Source organism: Lemur catta, chromosome 26, assembly GCF_020740605.2.
Source record: "Lemur catta isolate mLemCat1 chromosome 26, mLemCat1.pri, whole genome shotgun sequence".
In the NCBI taxonomy this organism is placed as follows: Eukaryota; Metazoa; Chordata; class Mammalia; order Primates; family Lemuridae; genus Lemur; species Lemur catta.
In genome coordinates, this window is record NC_059153.1 from 2,366,126 (window position 1) to 2,391,710 (window position 25,585).

A 25,585-nucleotide genomic window follows, 5' to 3' on the forward strand; every position below is an offset into this window, starting at 1 on the left:
TCAATCCTGCAAGAACTGATTGATCTCCTATCTAAGCTTGGGGTGACTAAGTGGTTCTAGGGCCTCAAGTTTATTCTCATTTTATTCATTAAAGTAATGTGGTTCAAACGCCAATGAAGTTTATTTGCTTTGTTTAGTTCGGAAATAGTTCCTGAGCAATAGAGGTCAACTATATTAGACCTACATATTCTCTGAATATTTTCAATCATCCACCCAGGGCATTTCCTAAGACATTTCCTTTTGGTTTAGGAAATCAATATGTTTACTTTCTTTATCCTCAGATCAAGTATCTGAAAAATAATTTTATGTTTACTATGATTAAAATATTAAAACTATGGAATGCATACTTCATAATCACTACTGGCAGGTCAGACATTATATAATTGGTTCATGTATAATGTTTCATTTTAGCCAAACCGTCGGCATTATTTTCCCACTTTACAGATGAAGAAACTGAGACTCAGAGAGATTCATTAATCTGCTGCAGGTCACACAGGTGATTACGGCCAGGATTTCAGTCTGGATCTGTTTGACTCTAAAGCTCGAGCTCTTAACCACCAATGTACTTGATTTCATGTACTTCATTTTATAGTAATTCTTCCAAAGTATACTTTTACTGTTTTTGCTTTTTACTGGAGCATTTGAAAAGAAATTACACACAAGTATGCAAACACACAATTTATCTATACTTACACATAGGAACGCCTATAATTTTACATCAAGTTTTTCAGAAGAAGTTCTTTTAGCTTTAAAATGTACACATTACTAACTCAAGTTATTTGCAAAGTCGAAAGTCTATAAAACAAAACAATTCTGTGATTTAGAGAAGAAATATCCAAATGTACTATGCTAGTAAAATGTATTATGCTAGTAAAACACAAAACTATGCATGACTTCAAGGTGGAAGTATATACTTGAAAGAACACATACTCACATTCTAGTTAGAAGTAAACCTATGCTAACTACCTAAAACACTTTATTCAAGAGTAGGGTAGATGTATCCACACCTAAATACCTAGGGTGCCTATTTTCAAGTAAAACACTAGCTTTTCAGGTGTTAATACTATTTGCAATGTGATTTTCTGTAGTTTTGGATACCTGCTAAAAACTGTGGCACCAACTTTAATTTTTTCATGAGCATGTGGTTTGAGTATGTGTCTCGTTTGCACAACCGGCCAATTTATTAACAGTACTGCAGGCTGGGGAGTAGACAGAAGTCTTACAATCGGAGAACTGAGGCTTCTATCCTATAAGTGAAAAACTGGATAGTCCCTGTTTCCCTCCTCCCTGGGAGGTTGTGAACACTGATAAAGTAACGTTTGCAAGACTGCCTGAGCACGTCAGGAAGAAGAGCCGCATCGGATGAGCTGTGACCACCGAGGCTGTGCTGTGCTCCTAGACGTGGCCCGTGAAGCGGGCTCTCTTCCTTACCGTTAGAAGACTAGGGACATGATGGCTTTTAAGCTATAGAACTTTCATATTCAGTTTGCAGTTTGAAAAGTAGAGGAGAGGAAGCGTAATAAAGGTGCTCTCTGTGCCGATGCTACATGGAAGAGGGGCGGCAGCACAGCCATGTCCATCTGGGCTGCGTCTACTCACCAGTGACGGCAGAGAGTGCCCGTGTGCTCTTGTGTTCGTTCTCTCCCTCTCACTCTCTCTCTGTCTCTGTCTCAGCCTTTTCCAAGGAGGCCAGCACTATGGATTTGAAATATCCCCCTAAAACCAGATTTAATCACTTGCCTCTGGAACTGCTATGTTTGACTGGGTTGAACCAGCTTAGACCAACTCTTTTCTTCTGCAAATACACTAATCTGCAAACCTTCCAATGAGTAGGGCTTCTTCAACCATGTTGACGATCTGTCAACGGCCCTTGTGTCCAATCAGCTAACTGGTCTTGGCAGTTCTGTCTCAGAAATGTCTCCCGAATCTAGAACTTTCCCTGCATCCTCACTGCCACAACCTTAACTCAGACCTTCGCCATCTCTCCCCTGGACCGAGGCAAATACTTCCTAAGAATCCCTCACGCTGCACACTCTCAGAGTTCCACAAGCAAAGCACACTTCGTCTCACCACCGTTTGCTAAGTGAATGCCGGAATCTGGCCCAGACGCCTGAGTGTGGTGAACTAGCTTCCCCAAATCTCTTTCCTGCCATTCCCCTCCTCCTCTCTCCACTCCACACACGGTCGCACCGCCTGACTCCCTGGTCTTCCCCAGTGGCGTGGTGTCCTCTGATGAATGTTCTTCCCTTCTGCCCGATCGGCTTCCCCCCTGCTCCCCAGCACACCTTACCTCTGGCCACCTTTCAGGAGCCTGCGTCAATACCATCTTTCAGACTCTCAGCTCTGGCTCTCCTACCTCCTTCCTTCTCTGTACTCCCACAACACAGTGCTCATTCCACTAATTGTAATTATATTTACATGTCCCCTCTCCAGACTCAGAGCGCATTGCTTGGCCAACAGTCACCCATAAATGCTCAGAGAAGGAAACTTGCTTGGCTTCATAATTCTACAGTAATGAAAAGAGTAGTGAGAAGAAGTTTTGTGTATTTCACAAATGAAAATAAACCTATCTGCACTCTCCTGGGGTAGAAGTCACAATCCTATTCTTATTCTAGCAGCTCTGGCTGCAAGAATTTCCAGGCTTTGCTCCTTTTCCATTTTTTTTCTACCTCCAGCAAAATTTAATTTTGTTTTCATGATTATCTTTTAAAAATCACTCCCTCTTTAGCTTTTGACAGTTTCAAAGTAGGTAAAATTTACAGTTCAAGTAAATAAAAGGCCATTACTGGAATACCCAACCCCTAGGAGTGTATCTCTCTTTTCCAGCTATATTTCAATTACTTTTATGTAGAATGAAATCCAATATTTTCCAGAATGTCATTCATCGTGTCTCTCTTTGCTTTTAGTTTGGTTTTATCATTTAATTGAAATAGGTAATAGAGCATGGATAAAAAGCTAAAACCTCAGTTATTTGGGCAGAAATAGATTTTGGAAGACTAAAATTGCTATAGGACAAGACCAACATTAAAGGCTTGGTACAACCAGAAAGATGGTTACTGCAGATGCTGAATTTAAAGTCTTTTGAAGAGGGGCTAATTTGAAGTTTACCACTGAAATTTATAAATACTTTAGTAGTAAGTTAATAACACTTTAACAATGCTCTAAATATTCTAACAACCGAGTGACAACACTAATAAATAAAAACTTATTAGCACTTTTAAGTACTTATGTGATTAAGGCTTATTACATAAAACTAATTAAAAGGATCATTTATAGTATTCTTATTTATTTATTAAAGTGGGCCTTATAGAAGATTTGACTCCAACGTTCTAGACCAAACCAGGACAGGAATCTCGAAAAGAGCCTTATATAAAGCTATGACCCACCATTTACCTCTGACTTAATTTTACCTTATTTCTTTTCCATTGACCCCAACCTTGTTTTAGCAACAAAGTTTTATCTTCAAATAGCTACCAACTATCCAGTGAAACTGTTACCTGAACAACAAACATGTCTACTAAATATTAGGTTGTTAAGCGTGGTACAGTTGAAAGCAACAAAGTGCCATTGTCAAATACTCTGTCGTTTACAGAGTCATTAATTTGTATGGCGACACATCCTTAGTTAAAACTAGTGAGGTTTTTTTTTTTTTTTAACTCTAAAGACAAAAAAAACAACTACTCAACTTTAATTTTAAAGATTAATAATCAAATAAACCTTTCTTTCATTTGTGATGTTTTGACTTAGAAGAGAGTCATGGCTCCCAAATTTTTAAATATTATCTATGTTTGCTAAGGTAGCCCACTTTATTCTTCAAGTTCAACCCATGTTTTCAGTGAAGAGGGTCCAATTCAGAAAGAAGAGTGGGATTTCAGTGAGAGGAGAAGAAAACACCTGCTGTTAATCCCGGGTGCACAAGTGGGGGCCACAGTGTCTCAGTAGCCCCCACAGCTGTGAGGGAAGGTTGACCTTGCTTCGCTTCTGTCTTAGGCCGGCAGGTGCCAGGACGCCATGCTGTCTGCTCAGAAACTCCCTCTTTTGAAGAAGCAATATTTATTGCTCCATTGTGAATGCAGATTTTCATGTGTTCGTGAATTAAGCATCCTTGCGCAGGGCAAGCTGGCTAAAGAGCTCTAGTTGACGCACGTGGCTTTGGCGTTAACAGTTGGACTTGGAGAAAAAGGTCATCTCTGTTCCTCACTGTAAAATAATTTCAGAAAACCTTTGTCCTGAACGATGCCATGTAACCCAGCAAAGTGCCTTTAGAGATTTGGTGCAATGAGGGACTTGGCCTCTCAAATCTCACCAGTAAAAGCAAGCAAAACTTTAAAGAGGAGAAACTTGGAAAGGGGTAGGGGCAGAGGCTGGGGAGGGGTCTATCGTCGTGGCTGACCTTAAAGTAGCTGGATTTTCTGGGGGTCACTTTTTTCTTAATGCTGGTATGTAGAAAGTGCTTGACTTTGGCACTAGACTATTTAGCTTTTCCAGGACAGACACCACGTCTTTCTAAATCAGCCTCTTCCACCATATCTTCCACCCGTGCTCAGAACATTGCCCAACTCTTTATAGGCATTCAGTACAAATCGAAATAAAATTAAGTAACGTGCTACTTAAATCAAGACTAGAACCTCCATTGTATTTCTTAAACTTGATGATAGGTATCCTCTCATTATTCTTTTGTTTGGCTTTCATTTTCCCCACCAAAAGTAAAATCCTGTTTGTATAGCGTTAGTAAGTATTTTGCATGTGTTAAAATAACTAAATAAATTCCTTAAACTTAATTTGCCAGAGATAGGCACACAGACTGTACTCACTACACTACTCGAGTCACTGAAAAAAATTAGAAACATTAAAGGATTACTGAAAACAGTAAGAAAAATAATTTTCTTATTGTCCCTCTTTTCAGTGGCAAAGTCATTTTTGGGGTAAGAGAGAACAGGGTTTTGTAAAGTTGATTCCATTATCTTAGCCCCTCTCACACTCCCTACCCCTCTTCGATTCTCCTTTCTCTCATGTTGAACCTGAGATATTCAGTGTCTCTGACACTGTGGAAAATGTGAGGGAGGCATTTTAGAAGACACTTGGTGAAGACAGGTATCAGATACATAGGCGTCATTCTTTCCGAGAATCTAGTTCTGGAGCTGTGTTCCAACACTTAGCATCAAAACCACTGCACTTAAATTCACACAGACCGGGTTAAAGTCTCGGCTAACTCTCTTACAAGAAGCCTAACGTTGCTCATCTTTGAATTTCATTTTGGCATCTCTAAAAGGATTATCAAAATCCTTTCCTCATTGGATTGTGGGTAAGATTGAATTCAGTAACAGGTGAATGTTCCTTGTCAATGGTAAAATGTACAAAACGTAAGACATTATGTTGTTAGTAATCCCATGATAACCTCACAGCTGTTACTGGAAGGGCTGCAAGTGAGAACGGGGATTTGGTGCGGTTTCTCAGGAGGAGATATTTTGGAAGGTGGGGCACTGCTGCATTCCCACCTGTAGGGACACAGCAGTCTCCACGGAGACCTAAGATGGCCCACTTTGCTAGAACCTTGGCTCTCCTTCCTGTTTAGACTTGTCCTTGTTTCCCAGCCCTGCTAAAAAGGGGGTGAGAAATTGAAGGTGGCCCTGAAATGCTCCAGTTCCTCAGGCGGGCTCAACCCAAAACATGACTTTGTCTCTAAGAGCTAGAAAAGACAATGTAATTGATGCCTTCAGAATTAATGTTTCCTTGCTGTACACTGTGCATTCCAAAATAATTTTTAAATATAAAAGAGAATTATTGTTTCCTGCTAATAGTTTTGTTCACAGATAAAGAAAATCTCAATGTGGCTCAAGAATAGACAGCTGCCCAACAAAATAGAAATTTCTCGAAAGAGCCCTGATATATGACAAAGGCAATACTGTGCTACAAAGCAGAAAGGCACATTTTCAGTAAATGATATTTGGTTAATTTTATATCTGCATTTAAGAAAAAGCATCTTGACTTTTACCTCATGTCATACACACAATCAGTTCTCAATGAATTCAAATTTAAATATGAGAGATGAAATAATAATACTTTAGCCTTTAAAATAAACAGAAAAACCTCTCCAACCACTGGAGTAGGCAAAGATTTTTTTAAGTGGAACACAAAAAGAAATAAGTATAAGGAGAAAAAATGTTAAATTGAGTTTTATTAAAATTAAGAATTTAGAGGTGTTCATCATCAACCACTTCTAAGAGAACATAAAGATAGTACATAAAGTGGGAAAAGTATTTGCAATAAGTTATCTGGCAAAAGACTCCTGTTCAGAATATGTAAAGAACTCTAGTCTACAGCTCTGTCATCTACCCATCCACATGTATACGTAATATATAATACACAACATGTAAAGAACTCTAGTAAATCAATAAGACAGTTCAGTAGACCAAGGGCAAAAGATGTGAATAGATACTTCATGAAAAAGGATGCAAAATGGCCAATAAATGTATTAAAAGAGATTCGACTTATTAATCGCTGAGGAAATACATGTTAAAACATGATGTGAAATTACTACCTCCCTACCAGAAGGCCTAAAATGAAAAAGGTGGAAAATACCAAGTGCCGGTGAATGAATGCACAGGACAACTGAAATTTCATGCATTGCTGGTGGAGGTGTAAATGGGAAGAACCACACTGGAAAACTACTTGGCAGTATCTGTTAAAATTGAACACGTGTATACTCGGTAACCTAACATTTCCATTCCTAGATATACACCCAACAGAAATGCATGTAATTTTTCACCAAAAGACACCAGTTACTACTGTGTTCATAGAAGTTCTAGTTGTAATAGCCAGGACCTAGAAACTCCTGGAAACAAATGGCCATCAGCAGTAGGATGAATGGATAAATTACAGTACATACACTCAGTGGAATATTATAAAGCAGTAAGAACAATCTACAACTATACTCAAAGTTACGGATGAATTTCAGGGCGAGAGGGTTGAAAGTTGCAGGTGGATGCCCACCCGTGAATGGACGTTCATGAAAGAGCATCGTGACTCACTGGAGAAACAACAGGGGACATTCAGAGTGAAGGAGAAGGGGGAGGAGTGAACCCCTCAGCAAGATCAGAAGGGACCTGGGGGAGGCATCGCACGTGGGGAGGGACAGGAGGAGAGAACCCTGGGGCTTTACACTCCCCCCAACAGACACTGCAGCCAGAGCTGAGAGGGTCCCTCACCACCAGGGCAGACCCCCAGACTGATCGGGTAGTCGCGTGGACTCTGTGCTGCCACATTGCATTGGGGAGCAGGCACAGCTCTCCAATTAAAAAAGCAAAAATAAAATGAAAAAATAAAATTAGCATCTCTCTTAAAAACCTATAGATGAATTTCACACAGATTGGGCAAAAGAGGCTAGACACAGAGAGTATATGATTCTATTTATATAAAGTACAAAAGCAGGCAAACTAATCTATATTGTCATGGGTCAGAATAGTGGTTACTGTTGGTGGAGGGTGGTGACAAGGAAATGTCACAACAGGAGTTTCTGACTTGCTGGTCCCGTTGTTTCTTTAGCAGGGTTCTTCTTGCATAGGTGTGTTCGGTTTGTGAAAATGTATTCGGCCTATTATATGCTTATGGCATAGTGTTTATATGTACATGTACACGCACATGTACTACGATTTTTACATTCTAACCAAATTATAATTATGCTTTAGAAACCAACATTGCTTGAGAAACCTCATTAACAGCTATATCTCCATGTACTTTGCATAAATCTTTCAACTGACCTGGCTGATCTATTCAGGTTAGAATATATATGTTTTTAATTAATATTTTTTCTCCTTCTCTTTCTTGTTTTTCAGGGCCCTCCTGGTCCAAAAGGCGATAAGGTAAGAAAATGCATAGCAGAAACAAATTATGTTAGTTGAAATCCATATTGGCATCACCTATTATATTTTGAGTTTTTAATGAGTATCATGTATAGATTTTGGCTAAAACTATCATCTCATCTTATTCTACAGGGAGAACAAGGTGATCAGGGACCTCGGGTAAGTTGTGCTCTGCCTCTTCTGGGCAGAAAGTTAGTTTCCACCTCTAAACTTACTGAGTTAAAGTACCCCAGCTTCATAACTGCCATTGTGCCACAAGGTTTAGTAACGGCTGGCAAAAATAGCATACCACTTGTAAATGAAAAAGCCTTAATGATAGCTACTGTTTATATTCTGTTGCATTATCTTTACCTGATGCCTATAACTAGAACATTCTACGATAATTAGACCTACGAATTAAGGGCTGGAATCCCTTCTTAAAGTCAACAACAGCCACCTTTCCAATGACCACTGGGTCCTTCGGATTTGCATGTGTTGTTTTGCAACATAGAGGCCATATGGATTTCAATTGAATCTGGCCTGTTTGCTGCAGTTAAACTTTACGTGCTATTGCATAAATATGTTTTACGATAGATAAAAAATATTAATGCATTTTACATATTCCTCATAAGTTTGAATAATACATATTTACATTTCTCGTTTGTTATAGATTTTTAAGCAGATAAAAGGTGTAATACAAGTTAGCACTGCAGAATGGATGGGGCATTCTTTTAAGCTTCTCAGATGTGGCGCTTTTCACCATTATAACACAATGGCGAACGCTTTGTTACCGGTGGTGCCAAGTCCTCTACTGCACATCTGTGCCTTATTACCCACATGTTCAGACATACTGTTTCAATGATGTAGTGGCTCCGCTCAGACATACCTCTCAATTTTCTCATGTCACTATGCACAAAGGCAAGTATTTGGTTGAAGAGAGTAATTTTTTACAGTGGAAACGCACATTTAAAACTTTCAGGTTGAAAACAGAAACTCAGTAGGTCTTTCTGTAAAACGCACTGTGCTTAGTTAATTATTCAGTTCATTTACATTGCATAGAGATTTGTTTCACAGAAGATGCGGTTGATGTAAACTTGAAAGTTTTGAAGCCTAATTATCTCCTCATGTTTCTTAAAGCAGGTAAGAGTTATGCTGTGATTTACTTTCCCTTCCATTCTTCAGCCACCTCTTCGTGCGGAAAGAATGATCGTGCCCCAGAGCATTTTGTTTCTCGTGGCAGTTAGTTAGAAGCCCATCTTAATGGTCAAGGAGATTAAGCGTCGTGTTATCTACTGTCATGGATGCGAACGGAGCAAAACTTTCTTAGTCTTAAGTGATTAGGACATAGCCACTTGCTTCATGTGTGGTGATCGTTTCATGACATGGCTCCACATACTGAGTCCCATTTCTTTCCACACACAATATCAGCATCACTCAACTTGCCCTTTCTAGGTAAGAGGGAAACTGTTTCCATTCTGAGAAATCTTCTTTTGGCAAAGGAAGCGAAGGGGTGGTTCACAGCTTAGCTGTCATCAGTATGCACACAGTCCTCATTTTCAAAAAGGTGTTTTGGCTTTCATCGTTACAAAGAGTGATGATTGATTATAAAGCTAGGCCAAATTTTCAGGGTGAAACCTGAAACCATCTGGAATTCACCTGGTTTCGTGTTGCATTACAAACCAAGACTGGGACCAGGTTCCTTGAAAGTTTGGCCAAAGTTCATGAACTACTTTGACAAACCCAGACTGCCTTTCGTACAGATTTCAGCCAGTTTTCACACTGGCCGGGGCCAAGTTTCACACAATTCAGGGGCCATTTAGCATTTCAGAGGGGAAGTGGCAAAAATTGATCTCATTTTCCCCTGGATTTTGCTGTGTATTGAAGGAATTTGGATTAAATTCATAATGCAGGAATCTTCATCATCTTCGTGGGTATGAGTCTAAATGTGCTGAATGGTACATGTGAAAGAGAAGTAGAGCTCCCTGAGTTACCTGTCTTTTCTCAGATTCGTAACTCAGAAACAAAGCAGGGCACATTCAGTGCCCGCAGGATTTTGTAAACATACTGTCTAGTAAGATGGCATTAGCTACTTTATTAGGACATTTGTCACATCAAAATAGTAAACTGAAGGTTTTATATTTCAAAGAAAAAATCAAAAGTAAGAACTGGAAAAGTTTTCAACTGTAATGAAAATTAGTTTTGCTCCCATACTCTGTTTAGGGACACTATTCTAGCTGATGCTGACTGGAGACTCTCTTTTTTAAAATGATTTTTGTGTTTGAACACTCTGTCCATTTTCATCCTATCATAGATTTCAAATTCCACTCTTTATCATACTATTTGTTTCAAAGGATTTATTTCTCCCATAATTAACTTAACTCCAAACTCCATCGTTTCAGTTCCTTGTTCAGTGACTTCCATCATGGGACCTGTACCATTTCCTTGAATATGAGATCTTTTTTTTCTCTTTGGCTCTCTAAGTGTCAAACAGGAAGATGTTAAGCCATAGTATGTGACTCAAAGCAGAAAAAACTTGAAGATGATATAGAAACTAAGGATGTGAAACTATTTTGAAGTATTTGCACATATATTTAGCAATATATAGGGAGCATCTACAGTGTTCAAGACACCATGCTTAATATTATAGACACAATAAATGTGTCCCCTTATCTCTTTCTCTCTCCTCCTACCACCAAATTCAACCTGCTGTCAGCTCATGTCCTTGATAAATGCTGTGGTCTTCCAATCAATCTTATTATTTCCTCTCTTGACCCTGTATAATCCATTTTCTACACAGCAGCCAGGGAGATCATTTTACATTGTAAATTAGATCATGTTACTCTTGTTTAAAACCTTAGAATGAAACCCAAACCACTGTGCTTGGCCTCCATGGGCCTTCAGGGTCTGGCCCTTCCCTGTCCCTACAGGCTCATCTCACACTAGTCTTCGCCTCCACGACTTCGCTCCGGCCACACTGCCCCTCCGTGTGGTCTCCAGACGTACCACGCTCATACCCAACTCAGCGACTTTCCATCTGCTCTCTTCTGGCCTTCTTGTGGTTGGGTTCTTATCACTGAGCTTTCATCTCAGATATCACTTCTTCAGGGAAAACTTCCTTAGCTACTCAATCTAATTCTGAGATTATCCTGTTTTGTTTACTTACTTACTTGCCTGTTTTCTGTAAAACATGGTGCCCTTTCTCCTTAGAACCTAAACTCTCTGAGAGCAAGGGCCTGCTCTGTCTTGTTCGTGTTACCTCCACGTGGAATAGTAAGGATTTGATAAATATTTGTTGAGTGTATGAATAAAATATTATTGTATCATGACTGCACTCATGGAACTGATCTCATGGGTCCCTAAGAAAGCTATATGGTTGCATGTTACGTGCCTTGAATAGCTATGTTGAGAGATGGTAGCAAAGTAAGATTCTTCTGCTTTAGATAATCACTGGAGTCTCTGGGAGAGGTGACACTTGAGCTGGGACGTAATGAGTGGGTAATCTGTAGAAGGTAAGGAAAAGGGCACGACAGTACACATCCCAGGAAGAGGAAATAGTATAACCAATACTATGCAGGGAGAAAATGGCAGGATTTATTTAAGGAACAATGGTATTCCATTGGTGCATAAAGAAAATATGGCGTGCATATATATATATATATATACACACACATATATATATATGTATATATATATAATGGAATACTATTTAGCCTTAAAATAGAAGGGAATCTTGTTATTTTCAACAATGTAGGTGAACTTGGAGGACATTATGTTAAGTGAAATAAGCCAGGCACAGAAAGACAAATAACCGTATGATCTCATTTACAGGTGGAATTTTTAAAAAATTGAATGCATACAAGTAGAGTAGGATGGTCGTTGCCAGGGGCTGGGTGGGGTATCGGGGTCGGGGGTGGTGGTTGGGGAGATGTCAGTCAAAAGATACAAAATTTCAGTTAGATGGGAATAAGTTCCAGAGATCTGTTACACACATGATGACTATAGTTAAAAAGTGTATTGTATTCATGAAAATTGCTAAGTAGGAGACTTTTAAGTGCTCTGATCACAACAAAGGTAAGTGTAGGAGGTAATATATATGCTAATTAGCTTGATTTGCCCATTCTGCAATGTATACATATTTTAAAACAGCATATTGTATACCATAAGTATATATAATTTTTATTTGTCAATTTAAAAAAACTTAAAAAGAATCCTCAAAAAATAATATTTCATTTGCCAAGAAAACAGGTTAAATATTAAAAAACTATGTCCTATAGGGTTGAAATTCTTTGATTGAAATTATATTATGGAGCATTTCAAATGTCTGGTGTGGAAGGCAATAGGGAGCCATTGAGAATTTTTGAGTACATCATTTGATGTTCATTACCACCAGACTGTCTGATATTATCACCAATGTTCTTTATGAAAATCTATTTGGTGGTAGTGTCCACTATAAAATGGAAGAAACTGAAAAGGAGACCAGGTAGAGCGGGAAACTGTGTCAGTCATCCAGGACAATGTCCTAGGGAGACAGGCTATAAGGATACCGTCCAGTTCTCAGTGGGAGGTTAGCGGAGGGGATGAGCCGGCTCAGCCTGGAACATCAGGTACCACTGGCAGCAGGGGGACGTGATGAGCAGAAAGCTCATTGGAGGCAGGGGCTAAGTTGGTGAGCCGAGGAGGAGATTCTAGAGTGGTCACCAAAATCAGGAAGAAAGCTCCAATTTTCCTATGGGAGCTCAGATATGAGTTTATTTTTCTCACATCAGAAGAACTTTGGAGAAGGCAGTTGATAGTGTTATTTATATAGTTTAATGATGTTACTACAAAAGTCTGTGTGAGTCTCTTAGAGCCTTTTTCTCATGATTGCGAGAAGGCTGCGTCAAGTCCAGCCATCACCTTTATATCTGTATCAGGAGAAAGGATAAAGAGAGTAGAGTCTGTATCAAGAAAACAAAATTTTTCCCATGAATTTCCTAGCAGACTTCCGCTCAGGTCTCATTGGCCAGACTGTGTCATACAGTTACCCAAAGCTTGAAGGGACAAGGAGAACGGAGCTGAAAAGGAAAGTCGGGTCATCTGTACAATACAGTTTGCCATGGGGCCAAGCAAACACCTGAGCAGACAAAGGGAAACCAGGGATGAGACTGACAGAAGATTTGATGAAAGAGAAGTCTCGAAGCAGAGGGTGGGAGGTGTAATCCATCTGTATTGGATTAACATTCAGGACCTGTGACCGTAGATGGTGTTGTGGCCAGGTCAGGAATTTTTAAAAAAGCAGTCAGGTAGGCCGGGTGTGGTTGCTCACGCCTGTAATCCCAGCACTCTGGAAGGCCAAGGCAGGCGGATCATTTGAGCTCAGAAGTTCAAGACCAGCCTGAGCAAGAGCGAGACCCTGTCTCTACTAAAAACAGAAAGAAATTATGTGGACAGCTAAAATATATATAGAAAAATTGGCCAGGCGTGATGGCACATGCCTGTAGTCCCAGCTACTCGGGAGGCTGAGGCAGAAGGATCGCTTGAGCCCAGGAGTTTGAGGTTGCTGTGAGCTAGGCTGACGCCACGGCACTCTAGCCCGTACAACAGAGTGAGACTCTGTCTCGAAGAAAAAAAAAAAAGCGATCAGGTAGTAAAAAGGAAGGATACTGAGGTGAAAATTCAGCACAAGTCTTGGAGTTAATTGGATGTAGGGACAGAAGTTGTAAAAGAAGATGAAGCTAGGGCTGAGGTTTCTGGCTTGATACTTGGTAACAACTGAACTGTCACAGAGTAAGAATTGATATCATAGCACTAAAAAAATGGTGAGCAAAGAGTAAGGAAAGAACTACCCTAAGATAGAACCTATAGAAATATCCACATGTAGGGAACGGGATGAGAGAGGAGAGTCGGCAAAAGAGAGAGTGCATCCATAGGTAGGACTAGGACGTTGCAATGTGTGAACACCAGAGGAAGAACTACTTTACAAAGAAAAGAAAAAAACAAAAAATCGAGGGTGGCCAACAGAGTGTTCTTAACAAAAGGAAAGCCTCCAGGATGAGCTCTATGACGAGGTTTTAGAGTTGCTGTTTTGGAGTCGTGGGATATGAAGGGAGTGCATTGTGTTAAGTAGTGAGAGTGGAAGTCACATTGCAAGAAGTTAAAAGGTAAATGGTGGGAAAGTTGACTATCTTTGAAAACTGTTGATGGCATATGATTCAATGTGGAAGAAAGCGGGATAACTTTTGGCATTAGCTTTCTTTCCATATGCATTGAGCCAACTTCAAGCCTACAATTTTACATATAATATAACAACCATAAATATCACTTAGTTTTATTCTGGGAGGCATTAAGTGTTAGATTTCCACAGATGAATGCATCCTGATGTTAGAATTGTGCTTCCCTCTGTGACTCTTGGGGACATGTCAATACAGATTTGCCATTAATCTTCCGTCTGTGTTTGCAGACTTTGCTCTTCGCAGGTAGGCCTTTAGGGATAGGATTGGGACGGTGCTTTATCTGCGCTCTCAGTCACCCACCCAAACTCCATTTTCTTCATTTCGTTCTCAAAGCTTTGTATTACAAAGTTTCGGGGCTAGGACTTTTCCCTATATTCAAGTAGAGGTTGGATGACCGGCTGTAAAGAAGTTGTAGGGGATTCCTAGACTGGATGGAAGTTGGAATAGGAAATAATACCACACAAAATAATGATAATTGCTAATTGCTCAGTCTTACAACTTACCGATCACCTTTCTAGGTCAGTTGCACACATCCTCTGTACGACTTACTATGGTGCAGTGAGATGGGTTATCAGGGAAGAAAAATAGGAAGAGTAGATGCAGTAGAGTGAAATGATTATGCACAGGCTGGAGTCGGGCTGGACAGGGATCACATTCTAACTCTACCACTTTCTGTCTCTATGACTGTAATTAGAATTAATGAAATAATGTATGAAAAGTCTATGATAAGCCCTCAACAAATCATAGCTGATTATTCTTCCCATATTTCACATGAGAAATCTGGAGTAAAGTAACTTGCCCGAGTTTAAATTCAAACCCAGCTTTCTCAGCCTCTAGTCTGTGTTGTTTCCAGTGGACCAGACTGTTTCCCTGTCAGTGAAGTAGTTGTTATGAAGTCATCAACAGTAATATGAAATGATAAGGATTACAGAAATATCTACAGTTAAAATAATAATAATGATGATGAATAATTTTGTTGAGTTCTTAAACTGTGGCAACTACTCTTTGAAGACATACCTTATTTCAATAACTGTATGAAATAGTTAACTTTTATTGTTCCCATTTAATATATGAGGAAACCAAGACTTAGAAAATTTAAACATTTTGTCCAAAGTAGCAGTCAGTGGCAGAACCAGGATCTGAACCTAGGTATTGACAGATTACGTTTTACATATATTCTCTAATTTATCCTCAAAAGTAATTCTGTGAGTTAGTAGGACAAATATAAATATTGCCCTTTTTTTTTGACAAGGATTGAGCTCAAGCATATTAAGTAACTTGTTCAAGTTCTTTGACACACATCTACCAAGACAATGCAGGGACTCACTGTGATTTCAAACCTGCCCTCTTTCCACAATATCACACGCTTCCAGATGACTGACTGCTGGGAACCCTTTCAACTGTAAAATTCCATGCCTCTGTGAATACGATTGAAAAAGCTGGAACACACAATTAGGTGGATCTCTTTTCTTGGCAGTCTTGATAGACTCAGTCTATGCAGTCCATGCACTGCCAACCCTCCAAAAAACGAATGAATGAATGCCACATAGTAATACCCTAGAACCTCTATGCCAAAGGGTAATGCCCTGGAACGTCACTATATGGAGCCCATAGGGACAGGGCAATGTTGACCCCATCCAAGGAATGTAGGAATACTCAATTACCTTGTTATAATACAGGTTTTACTTCTCAGCTCAATGGCACCAATTTGAAAATTGTATAATATCAAGATCCTTGTTATATTTGCTATTAGTCCTGTTTTTTTCTTTAGGATAACCACATGAATGAAGTCTGTTTTCTGCTGTTGATCATGCTGTGTTTACAGGTTCTAGAACCATGGTCCCCAACCTTTTTGGCACCAGGGACCGGGTTCATGGAAGACAATTTTTCCATGGATGGGGGTGGGTCGAGAGGACGGTTTGGAGATGATTCAGGTGCATTACATTTTTGTGCAGTCAAACCTCTCTGCTAATGATAATCTGTATTTGCAGCCTCTCCACAGCACTATCATCACTACCTCAGATCATCAGGCATTAGATTCTCATAAGGAGCCACAACCTAGATCCCTCCATGCGCAGTTTACAGCAGGGTTCCTGCTCCTACGAGAATCAAATGCTGCCGCTGATCTGACAGGAGGTGGAGCTTGTGCGGTGCTGCGAGCGATGGGGAGTGGCTGGCTCACCTGCCATTCACCTCACCTCCTGCTGTGCGGCCGGTTCCTAACAGGCCAGGGACTGGTACTGGTCTGGGGGTTGGGGACCGCAGTTTTATTCTGAGCTTCTGTTTGTAAAAAATTGAATTACACTTCTTGATCAGTAACCGCTCCTCAGTGTCAAGTGTAAAAGTCCTCAAGACTTTTAAGGCTTGTCACTGTCACCTGCACCCACCAGTGCTACTACTGTCTATCTTCATCACTGGAGAGGACTTCTGCTTGCCCAGTTCATAAGGGCCTCTGCCCTCGTCATGAACCGTAGCCCTGGGAACCAGTGGTACCCAGGGCTTTGATGATGTTGGCTCGTGTTTCTTTTCCCTATCTTAGTGACTAAAAATAAGCAATGCTGTTTTAATGCTTCATTATGTCTTGTTTCATTAGGGTACTATGTTTTTCTGAAATTGCGGCAAGTTTAGTAATCAAACTGAACAAACATTATGAAGTTGTCTTTTGATTATATGTTAATCTTCTCAGCAGTTGGCTACCCTCACCTTGCCAAGTAACACAGAGCCCTGATAAATAAGAGATTTAGTGGTTATTGGCCTCAACATCATCAGCCACCAGCTGGTTTTAAATGAGTCCTAAGCTCCCACAGTTTCAATAAGCCACCCAGGAGCTCTGCTTAACTATTTTCATAAAATTCCTTTCTCCTCCTAGTGTATTCAAGTAAATTTTCATAACAGCTGGGACTATGCAAAACTGATAGCATCTTAAAAACATCTTTGGCAAGATAGATTAAGTTCCAGAAAAGGAAAGCATTTAGAAGTTTATTTTATTATCTTAACCTTTGTTGACTTGAATGATTAAACAGATTTTTTGGCTCTGCTAAAACATTTAGGCCAGGATATTAATTTGATGTTCTTATTTATTTAACCCTTGCCTTTCTCTTTGGCCTTAATGAATACATTTGGTACTGAATGTATTGCCTGTGAAAAGGGAATGGCTATAACACAATGGAAAGAAGTAAATTGTGAGAAAATTATTTTAATGCTTTCCCGATTCAGCAGAGGTTGGCATGGAAACAGGAAGCTCATTAAAAATTGCAAATGTTCTTGTTATATTTTCTAATCAGAGTTCTCTTTTGAGTGATCTCTGTCATATTTCAGACCAGTAAGCACTGGTATATTGAATTGAACCCAGGAACATTTGTAAATGCGTCCTAATATAGGTCAATTTAGAAAATAAATTATTTTTATAAGCACTGGTTGATATGTAGACAATATTTTCCTTGGAATTCAGTGTTGTAAATTTTATCTCAAAGTTGCTGGTTGAATGGCTGGGCTTATCAAATAAGAAAAAAAGTATTGAGAAAAACTGAGGAATAATGACTCTACCTATTTTATGTCACTTTAAATCCTGTATATTGTTTCTCTAAGGTAACATTATATAAGTAAACCTATGCCTACTGAATAAATGTAGTAATACAGTTGAGTAAACTTTTATACAAAACATATAAATGTAAGAGGGCACATTTTATAAAACTCTTATATTAAAAAAAATAACAGCACAATAGTGGAATGCCTGAGATGTGAGCCTTTAACTGAAAATTCTATTAATGACCACAAAGGTATTAAAATGAAACCAAAATCTAATCCTAAGCATATCCTCTGACAAGAAATTCTGGAGAATGATGCTAACCAGTTTAAGTAACCATTGGATTTCCTTTTTGTCTTTTGAGTGCACTGACCTTCATATTCAAATAATTATTTCCATTCCATTTTATTGAGTAAAGGGACGATGTCATGTGTCCACACTTTTGTACTCATTGCTCATATCAAATTCCATATTCTTCTTTTCACTTTTTTACATGTCGGATATCTGGACATATACCATATTAGCTTTTCTAACTAATATGCACCATTTCTCATAATTTTTACATAATTTTCTTGAAATTAAGTGGAATAAATGATTTTAGATGAAAGAGAATATATGTGGATGTATATTTAATATTATTCCCTTTGTATTTCTTTTGTTTGAATGTTACCAAGTGCTGCTTTTTATAAAATATTGGCTAAATAATTTAAAGACTTTCTTGATGAGTAATATATTAATGATCCTCTCTTAAACATTAAACTATCCAGAAGATTCTATTCTCTTTGTCTTATATTTAAACAAGCTTAATTTTTACTCGAATCCAAACATAAGATTTTTAATATGGTTGCACTAATGCCTACGATTGAAGCATATAATAAAATGTGAAGGGAAAGGTAGATTTAGGGTTGATGACTTTCAGTATTATATAAAGAAGAGAAAGTAAGCCTTTTAGTAAATATTCTAAAATCTGTATTTGAAGTGGACGAAAGATCCATTTTATACTGCAGTTGGTAATACCTGTGAATCATGAACATATTGAAAATAGAAAATGCAGTAATTTATAAGCAGTTTACACTAATGAAATTCAACATAATTACCACTGTTATTTTTCTTTCACTCCCAAATGCAGAATTACAGTTGCAACTGGAAATGTTTAAGGTGGATTAACCAAATAGAAATCAAGAAAGTATAAAACAGCAGATTTTAATGGTACATCAGGATTTACAGAAGGGAGTAGAGGGCAGGATTATATTTTTGACTCTTGCGGGTGAAACGGGTGGAATAATGGCTTATGCACTGGCGGATCATGTTCAGGGAGAGCAGTTCCTGCAGGTCTGAATGAGATGGGTCTCTGGAAAGTCATTTAGTGCCAGACAGCAGCATCCTTTCATAAGCATACCTGCGCTAATGTGTCCAGCAGCTCCTTGTAACAGACCTAGCCTGTAAATCAAAATCCACAAACAGGACTGGCTTTGTAGGAAAAGGATGTCAGTTGCAAGGTCTTTCTTCAAACGTAATTCTGTAGCGACTTTGCAGGAGTGAGGAAGCTTTGCTTTTTATCTCTGAGAAGTCAATTAAACTTTGTTTGAAAAATGTCGATATTCAGAGAAACCCTTACTAACCACTAGTTTTTTTTTCAATTAGCACAAATGAATGATTTAATACACACACACAAATAATAACAGTAATAATAATAATAAAAACACTGTTGTTTTCATAGTTCCACATACGAAGAAAACATCGGGGCATTCTTATCCTGCTTTATTAGCTTGTGAAATTAGCATGAATCTGTTGATAAAGGAGTCAGTGGTAGAAAGGTGATATCAAAAACCTCCAGTGTAGCATCTAAACAATCAAAGAACTAGTGACATAGGACATCTTTCTAGGACAGGTACTTTAGTCAGCTTCAGGCCTGAAGGAATTCATTAGAATTAAGATAGGGAAATGGTGGTGGATAAACAAGAAGAGAGAGAAATTGTCATGGCAGAGTGACAGTCCTGTTCTGGCTTGAAGCGTGTGTGATGTGATGTAAACTGGCAGGAACTAACTGTAACCTTAGGAAGTGCAAGGGAACAACAGGTGGCAATTCCTGCCTCATTTGCCGTGTCTTCAAAAGAACATGTCAGCCTCGACATTCTGAGCTTATTGGCAGGGGAGGGAAAAGGCCAAGGGAGACACTGTCAGATTTTAAATTAAGAATACATTCAATTGTTTTCCAAAATATTTTTATTCCTTGGGCCTTTCATCTGGCTTATTATTTTTAGAAGCTGAGTTAATCTGTTTGTCTGGGCTATTTAAACTGTGGCCCAACCTTGAAATATCTTGCCAAAATTTTGACCTTATCATCACTGAGAGGCGGCCATGACTTTGTGAGATTTCCAGGATTGCCAAAGAGAAATTCTTCCGCTGGTGAAGCAGGAAGTACAGAATGAAGGTTGGGACCGAGGTAGCTATGCCCAAACACAGAACAGAGCAGAGAACCTTCTGAGCCATGCTTTAGTTTTAAGTCACATACTCTGTGTTACTTTGATTATCTTTTGCACGACTTACAAGTTGTTTCTTTTATCAAACACTTGCCTTTTTCACAATTTTTAAAAATATTGTACTATGTATCATTCAGTATGTGGGTGTGTGTACATATATCAATTCTCACTAAAAGGAAATAGATCCATAGATATATTTTCTGTGTGTGAAAATTATTCACAATTGTATTCACTTGTAACATCTTTATGAAGTAGAGTTATCCATAAATACAGATTATTATACACATATAGAAGAGCTAAACACATATAAATGTGAACCTATTCTTATTTATACTCTAATTCCTATTAAGAAAAAAAAGATAAATGTTCCAAGGAATCCATGAAGCTTTTTGGATTAACTTGATATATCTTCCTTACCTTTTTTTAAAAACAGTATTTTTCTGTTCAGTGTGGTGTTTCAGGATTAAAGAGAACTTAAGTTAACTTTTAATAATTTAATGCTTAATTTTTCTTCTTGCATGTTTTAGCATGCAAGGGAAACCACTTTCAGTGTTCCCTTGCAAAGTGAGATGGACACGACCATGGTGACATTTCTTGGTGAACGTATCAAAGATGGGTCCTGACTTCCAAATAGAGTCCACAGACGTTTCTCAAGATAGTTTTGAGTGACAAATATCTTCCTAGACTTGAATGTTAGAGAAAAGTTGGAGACATAATTCAGGAGAAGTCAGTTGCCTTTTCTTAAATACCTTATTTCTTCATCTTTCTTAGTGGTTGAGGGAGTCAGAAGTTTCTAGAATTCCAGCAGCAAAATTTCCTTTTAGAAACATAAACGTTCTTATACAGAAGGGCTGTAACATATTCCTTGCATTTAACATAAGTTATAGCAGCACCTTGTCATTTTTCAGCCTTGATTCTTCTCTACTCTGTTTTTATTCTACTGAACTGTGCTTGGAGAAGGTAAGCATTGGAAAGAGCATAGTTTTATTAACATAGTTTTATCTGATGTTTTAAAAATCATAAATTACTGTATTTTCTTTTCATGAGTAAGGCTCATGATACCCATGATATGATAGAAAGCCACTAGCTACAATTTAACCATTTTTATTGATTTTTTTTTTCATTTCTTTGGTAGTATGTCTTTGTCATTTAAGGAATTTATAATCTACATGACAATCACTATAATTTTGATGATGAAAACAATAGTAATCATCAGCACTATTATGTATTATTTTAATTATTATTAAGAAACCCTAAGACAGGACTGCTCTCTTGATGTTCGTTTAGAGAGAATAACTCTGATACAAATACAACAAAGTTTATATAAATAAAATACATAAATAAAAATAAAAGGCTGTTTTATTTTTCTCCCCTATATCTTGTGGCTACCCTTCTCTGGTTTTCTCAGGCTGGGACAAAGCTTCTTCAGGAATTCTACCTCTTTTCATGAGGTCTCATCTTTTATTGGCAGTTCTTAGCTGCATGTCATTAGGGAACACTTTATGCTAACCCTGGAATCCCTTAGTAGGTCGTATACAACAGGTAGAACCTTTGGCACTGTGTGTGTAGTTGACCCGTGTTTTCTTATACTTTGTGCTTGTCAGTGTTAACATTTATCTTCCATCATTCTTATTTGCAGATGCATTGCAGGTTGCCTTCCCTTACTTAGCATTTTACTAGCTGTAGTATTTGATGACATTTGTTAATGTAAAGATTGCATTGTTCTCTTTTTTCCCGAATAATTTGCAAAATTCACATTTATCATGTACATATAAAAAGATAATTCCTGGAGTGACTAGGGTTAACATTTATAGTAAAACATAACAGAATGGAGCTTAGAGTATGTATTATAAAGGAAAAAAAACTCACTTGACTAGCCTTAAAATTTTTTTTAAATATAAAGAAAAAAATTAACTTTTTGAGCCACTTGAAAATATTATATTCCACTACAGAAGGCTAATTCTTTCCATAAATAATACTTCCATAAGGCAAACTTTTATCATCAGTGATAAATTCTGATTTTCACAGGCTCCAATTCTCATATTATTTGGTTGTCCAAAGAATTCTTGTAGCTATTTAGCTTTATATAGTTGATTTTTCTATTTAAGCAGAGAGATTATACCATCTCCTGCAATATGGAATGATTTAGCTGCAAATTTCTTTCTCTTCATTTCTTTTTTTTTCTTTATTTAGCCTTCTAACAGTTTCTGCTGTTCAAGTTATTCTTTTACCTAAATATTTTTGCATCCTATTACAGTATTTCCCCATCTGGCCTCTCTTAGCTAGAAGTTATTTTATCAACTTTGAGGAATATTTATCTTTATTTATGCTGCACACATGCCCACTGTGATGGTTGTGTTGTAATGCATGATGTATTTTGGGCAAACAGGATCAGGGTAGTATTTACATTATGGAGAAACTGGGAGATTTCATTTCTCAGCATAATACACATTTTTTCTTTCAATATGATTTGCTATTGGGGCCCCTTGACCCTTTGTAATTAAAATAATTATTTATCTTTTCCACCAAAGCTCTACAACCTCAGGTACGCTCCCTTACGTTGATCAATGGGCAACCATTTTTAGTTGGCCATCGTTACCCTGTTCTTACTGTGGGTCATTTATGTTCATTTATACAGTGTAATTAATGATGCCATAAATAGTGAAGATAGGTATGTCATTTTGAGTCATTTACCCACGTGGAATTTGTGAGGAGAGTTAGCATTCTTCCTGGTTCTACAACCACTCCTCTTCATCCTCTTTGTAGTTGCTACTCATCCCTTGAATCTAAGTCTTTCTGAGGGTTCTTTCCTGCATCTGCTCTCTCATGGCCTGCGGAGGTGACTTCGTGCAGCCCTGTGACACAGTTCTCACCTCTCTTCTGACGATTTGACGTGCATGTCCAACTGCCGCCCCTTGGCTGTCCACAGACATCTCAAATACAGCAAGTCCCTAACTGCATTCAACGTCTGTCACCACCTACCTGCCCCAGAACACCCATTCTTCTCCTAGTGTCCCTTCACCATCCTTCCATTGTCCAAGCTACAGCCCCAGGACCGTTGTCTGCTCTTCGTTTGCCCTTGTTGTCTTAGCCAAGTCACAAGTCCTGTGACTTCTGCTCCCTTAATATCAACCAGAACTATCGACGTGCCTCTTGCTAGTTCTAAGACACAGTCCCACAACTAGACTGTTGTAACGTCTTCCTAAAAGTCCCTCTGCCTTTGCTTTTACTCTTGCTGTACCAGCCTGCAGCCCCTCATTCACCCCCCTGGGAGCTCTTCCACGGCTCCTCGAACCTCATGTTGGCTGCATGTTTGATTTTCCTGGTAGTCCCTCTACTTCACCCTCATAACGCTTACCACTCCGTGTGACGGCCACCTGCTTATTTCCCCTGTGTCCCCACTAGACATTAAACCTGTGACTTGGGGTCTTGCTCACTATCCAATCCCCAGGGACTAGCACAGTAAATGCTGCACAGAACACACTTAATAGTTTTTAAACATTGTGGAATGTTAGTCAGTTTTCAAGCTTTCAAATATTTAAACTATAAAACAAGTAGAAAGAAATTATAACACATAAATTGCAATATGACAAAGTCTGGAATCAAAAAACCTGTATTGCAATTCTGGCTCTATCGCTGCCTTACAGGATACTTTTGACAAAACATAAAATTTTCTCACTATAATGTAATCATATAACACTCATCATTACTGAGTACACAATAAAAATGACAATAACATCTTGAATTTATGACCTCTTAGTAGTTAGAAGCATTTCTATGAATTATTTATTTGTTCAATATCCCTTTGGGGTAGGCTTGCCTCTTTTTGACTAGAAGGTAATAAAGGGAGATACAGCCCTTCCTGTGATGATGTCAAAACTCGGCCCTGAGATGTCCCCTCCCTCACAGTATGTCATGAAGATTCATGATGTCGTTGGAGGCCTTACACTCTCAGGAAAAAAAAAAAAAAACGGGTTGTATAAAGTAGTTTCATACTCTTATACATCCAGTTTCTTAAAAATTCAGAATGTTTTGGGGTGAAAATACGTACACATTATTTCGGTATTTCAGCTTATTCCTAGACTCTCTTTCCATGTTTCTCTGGAGACACTTTTCCGCACCCACTCGAGCCATCTGTGTCCCAGGCAAGTTTGCTGAGATGTGAAGTGAAATACGTTCATGTCATTTATTTAGAAAGGACTATGACTAATGACACTGTGGGGAAAAATGGCATCGTTAATGAAAAAGCGCATTCTCTGTATGAGCAGCCAGGGAAGCTGGCAGTTGTGGCCACACAAGGCCACGACCCACAGACAAGCACCTGCACTGACACTTGTCAAAGTAGCCCCCAAAGGTCTCCTACGAGAAATGGCGCGTTGGCATCGCTCGGGTCTGGAGGTTGCCCCTGTGAAGTGATGGCTCTTCACCATCACCAAATTGTGAATTTTTAAAAAAATGTATGCAGTTTTGCAATCTACATAATATATTAATGTTCACTTTGCATGAAAATGTTAAAACTTATTTACCGTTAATGACAATAGACTTTTCGGGAAGATGTGCCGTATTTATTCTCGCCTTTAAACACTCTGGACATTGGCGTGCACACTGAGGGTCACTTTTATCCTGGTTTGAAAAGCACAGGGTCCTAGGACATTGCCGCCCATGGGATTGTTGTCAGAATGTAAGAGAATCCTTCCACGTGTCCCCTTTTCTACACGTGAACTCCTGAAATCTTTTTGTCTGCCTCACGAATGAGATCTTCAAAATGTAGCTCTATACACCCAATGGGTGTCATTTTCACAGTTAAGCTCATTGAGAAATGTAAGATCAGCTTCCTCAAATAGAGATGTTCTGTTTGAGAGAAAGGATCGGTCTGAGGTGAGAATTACCTATGTAATTCCCTCTTTAGATCTCATTAACATTGGAACCCAAACAAAGAAATTATAAAACGGAAGGCTTTTTCTGGTGAGCATTTTGAAAATATGATCAAACATAGAAAGCTGGTCACGCTCAGACATGAGTAAGAGAAGTGACTTATTTATACATTCGAATTTCAAAACATTTGTAAGACCTACCCTGTATGCTGTTAAAAGGCTTTTAATTTAAAATTATTTTGTTAGATAATCCTGTTGCAAGTGACATTATGATTTATTGCCACTAATCAAGATTTTGATCCCTCATAGACGTCTTGTTTGTATCTGTTTTTGTTCTTTGTTACATAAATATGGGGTTTCTATATAAAATTCTGACTGTGTCATACAGGGCTAATGAGTCACAGATGGAAGGATGCTGGCGCATTACCATCTAATAACATTTTAAACTCATATTCCATAGTAAAACAAAAGCAAATTGTACACATCTGTTTTCCAACTTGTAGCATTTCTGAATTTGTACGGAATCTATATTTAAAGGAATTTTATTTAGGGAAAAGAAAAAGAGGACACAGGTCGCCTCGAAGCTCTCCGGCCACTTAATAACCTTATCAGAAAGGATTTGGCAGAAGGGATAAGATTTCCTCTGCTT

General features: G+C 38.5%; 1 protein-coding gene across 2 annotated transcripts in view; it reads left to right on the plus strand.

The window, feature by feature from the left end:
* Positions 1–25,585, plus strand: part of COL25A1 (collagen type XXV alpha 1 chain) — a 337,352-nt gene that overhangs the window by 202,833 nt on the left and 108,934 nt on the right. For both annotated transcript variants that reach the window (XM_045537459.1, XM_045537458.1), the window contains exons 6-7: positions 7,836–7,862; positions 7,995–8,021. In XM_045537459.1, coding sequence (XP_045393415.1) covers positions 7,836–7,862; positions 7,995–8,021 — 54 coding nt within the window. The remainder of the gene's footprint in view (positions 1–7,835; positions 7,863–7,994; positions 8,022–25,585) is intronic.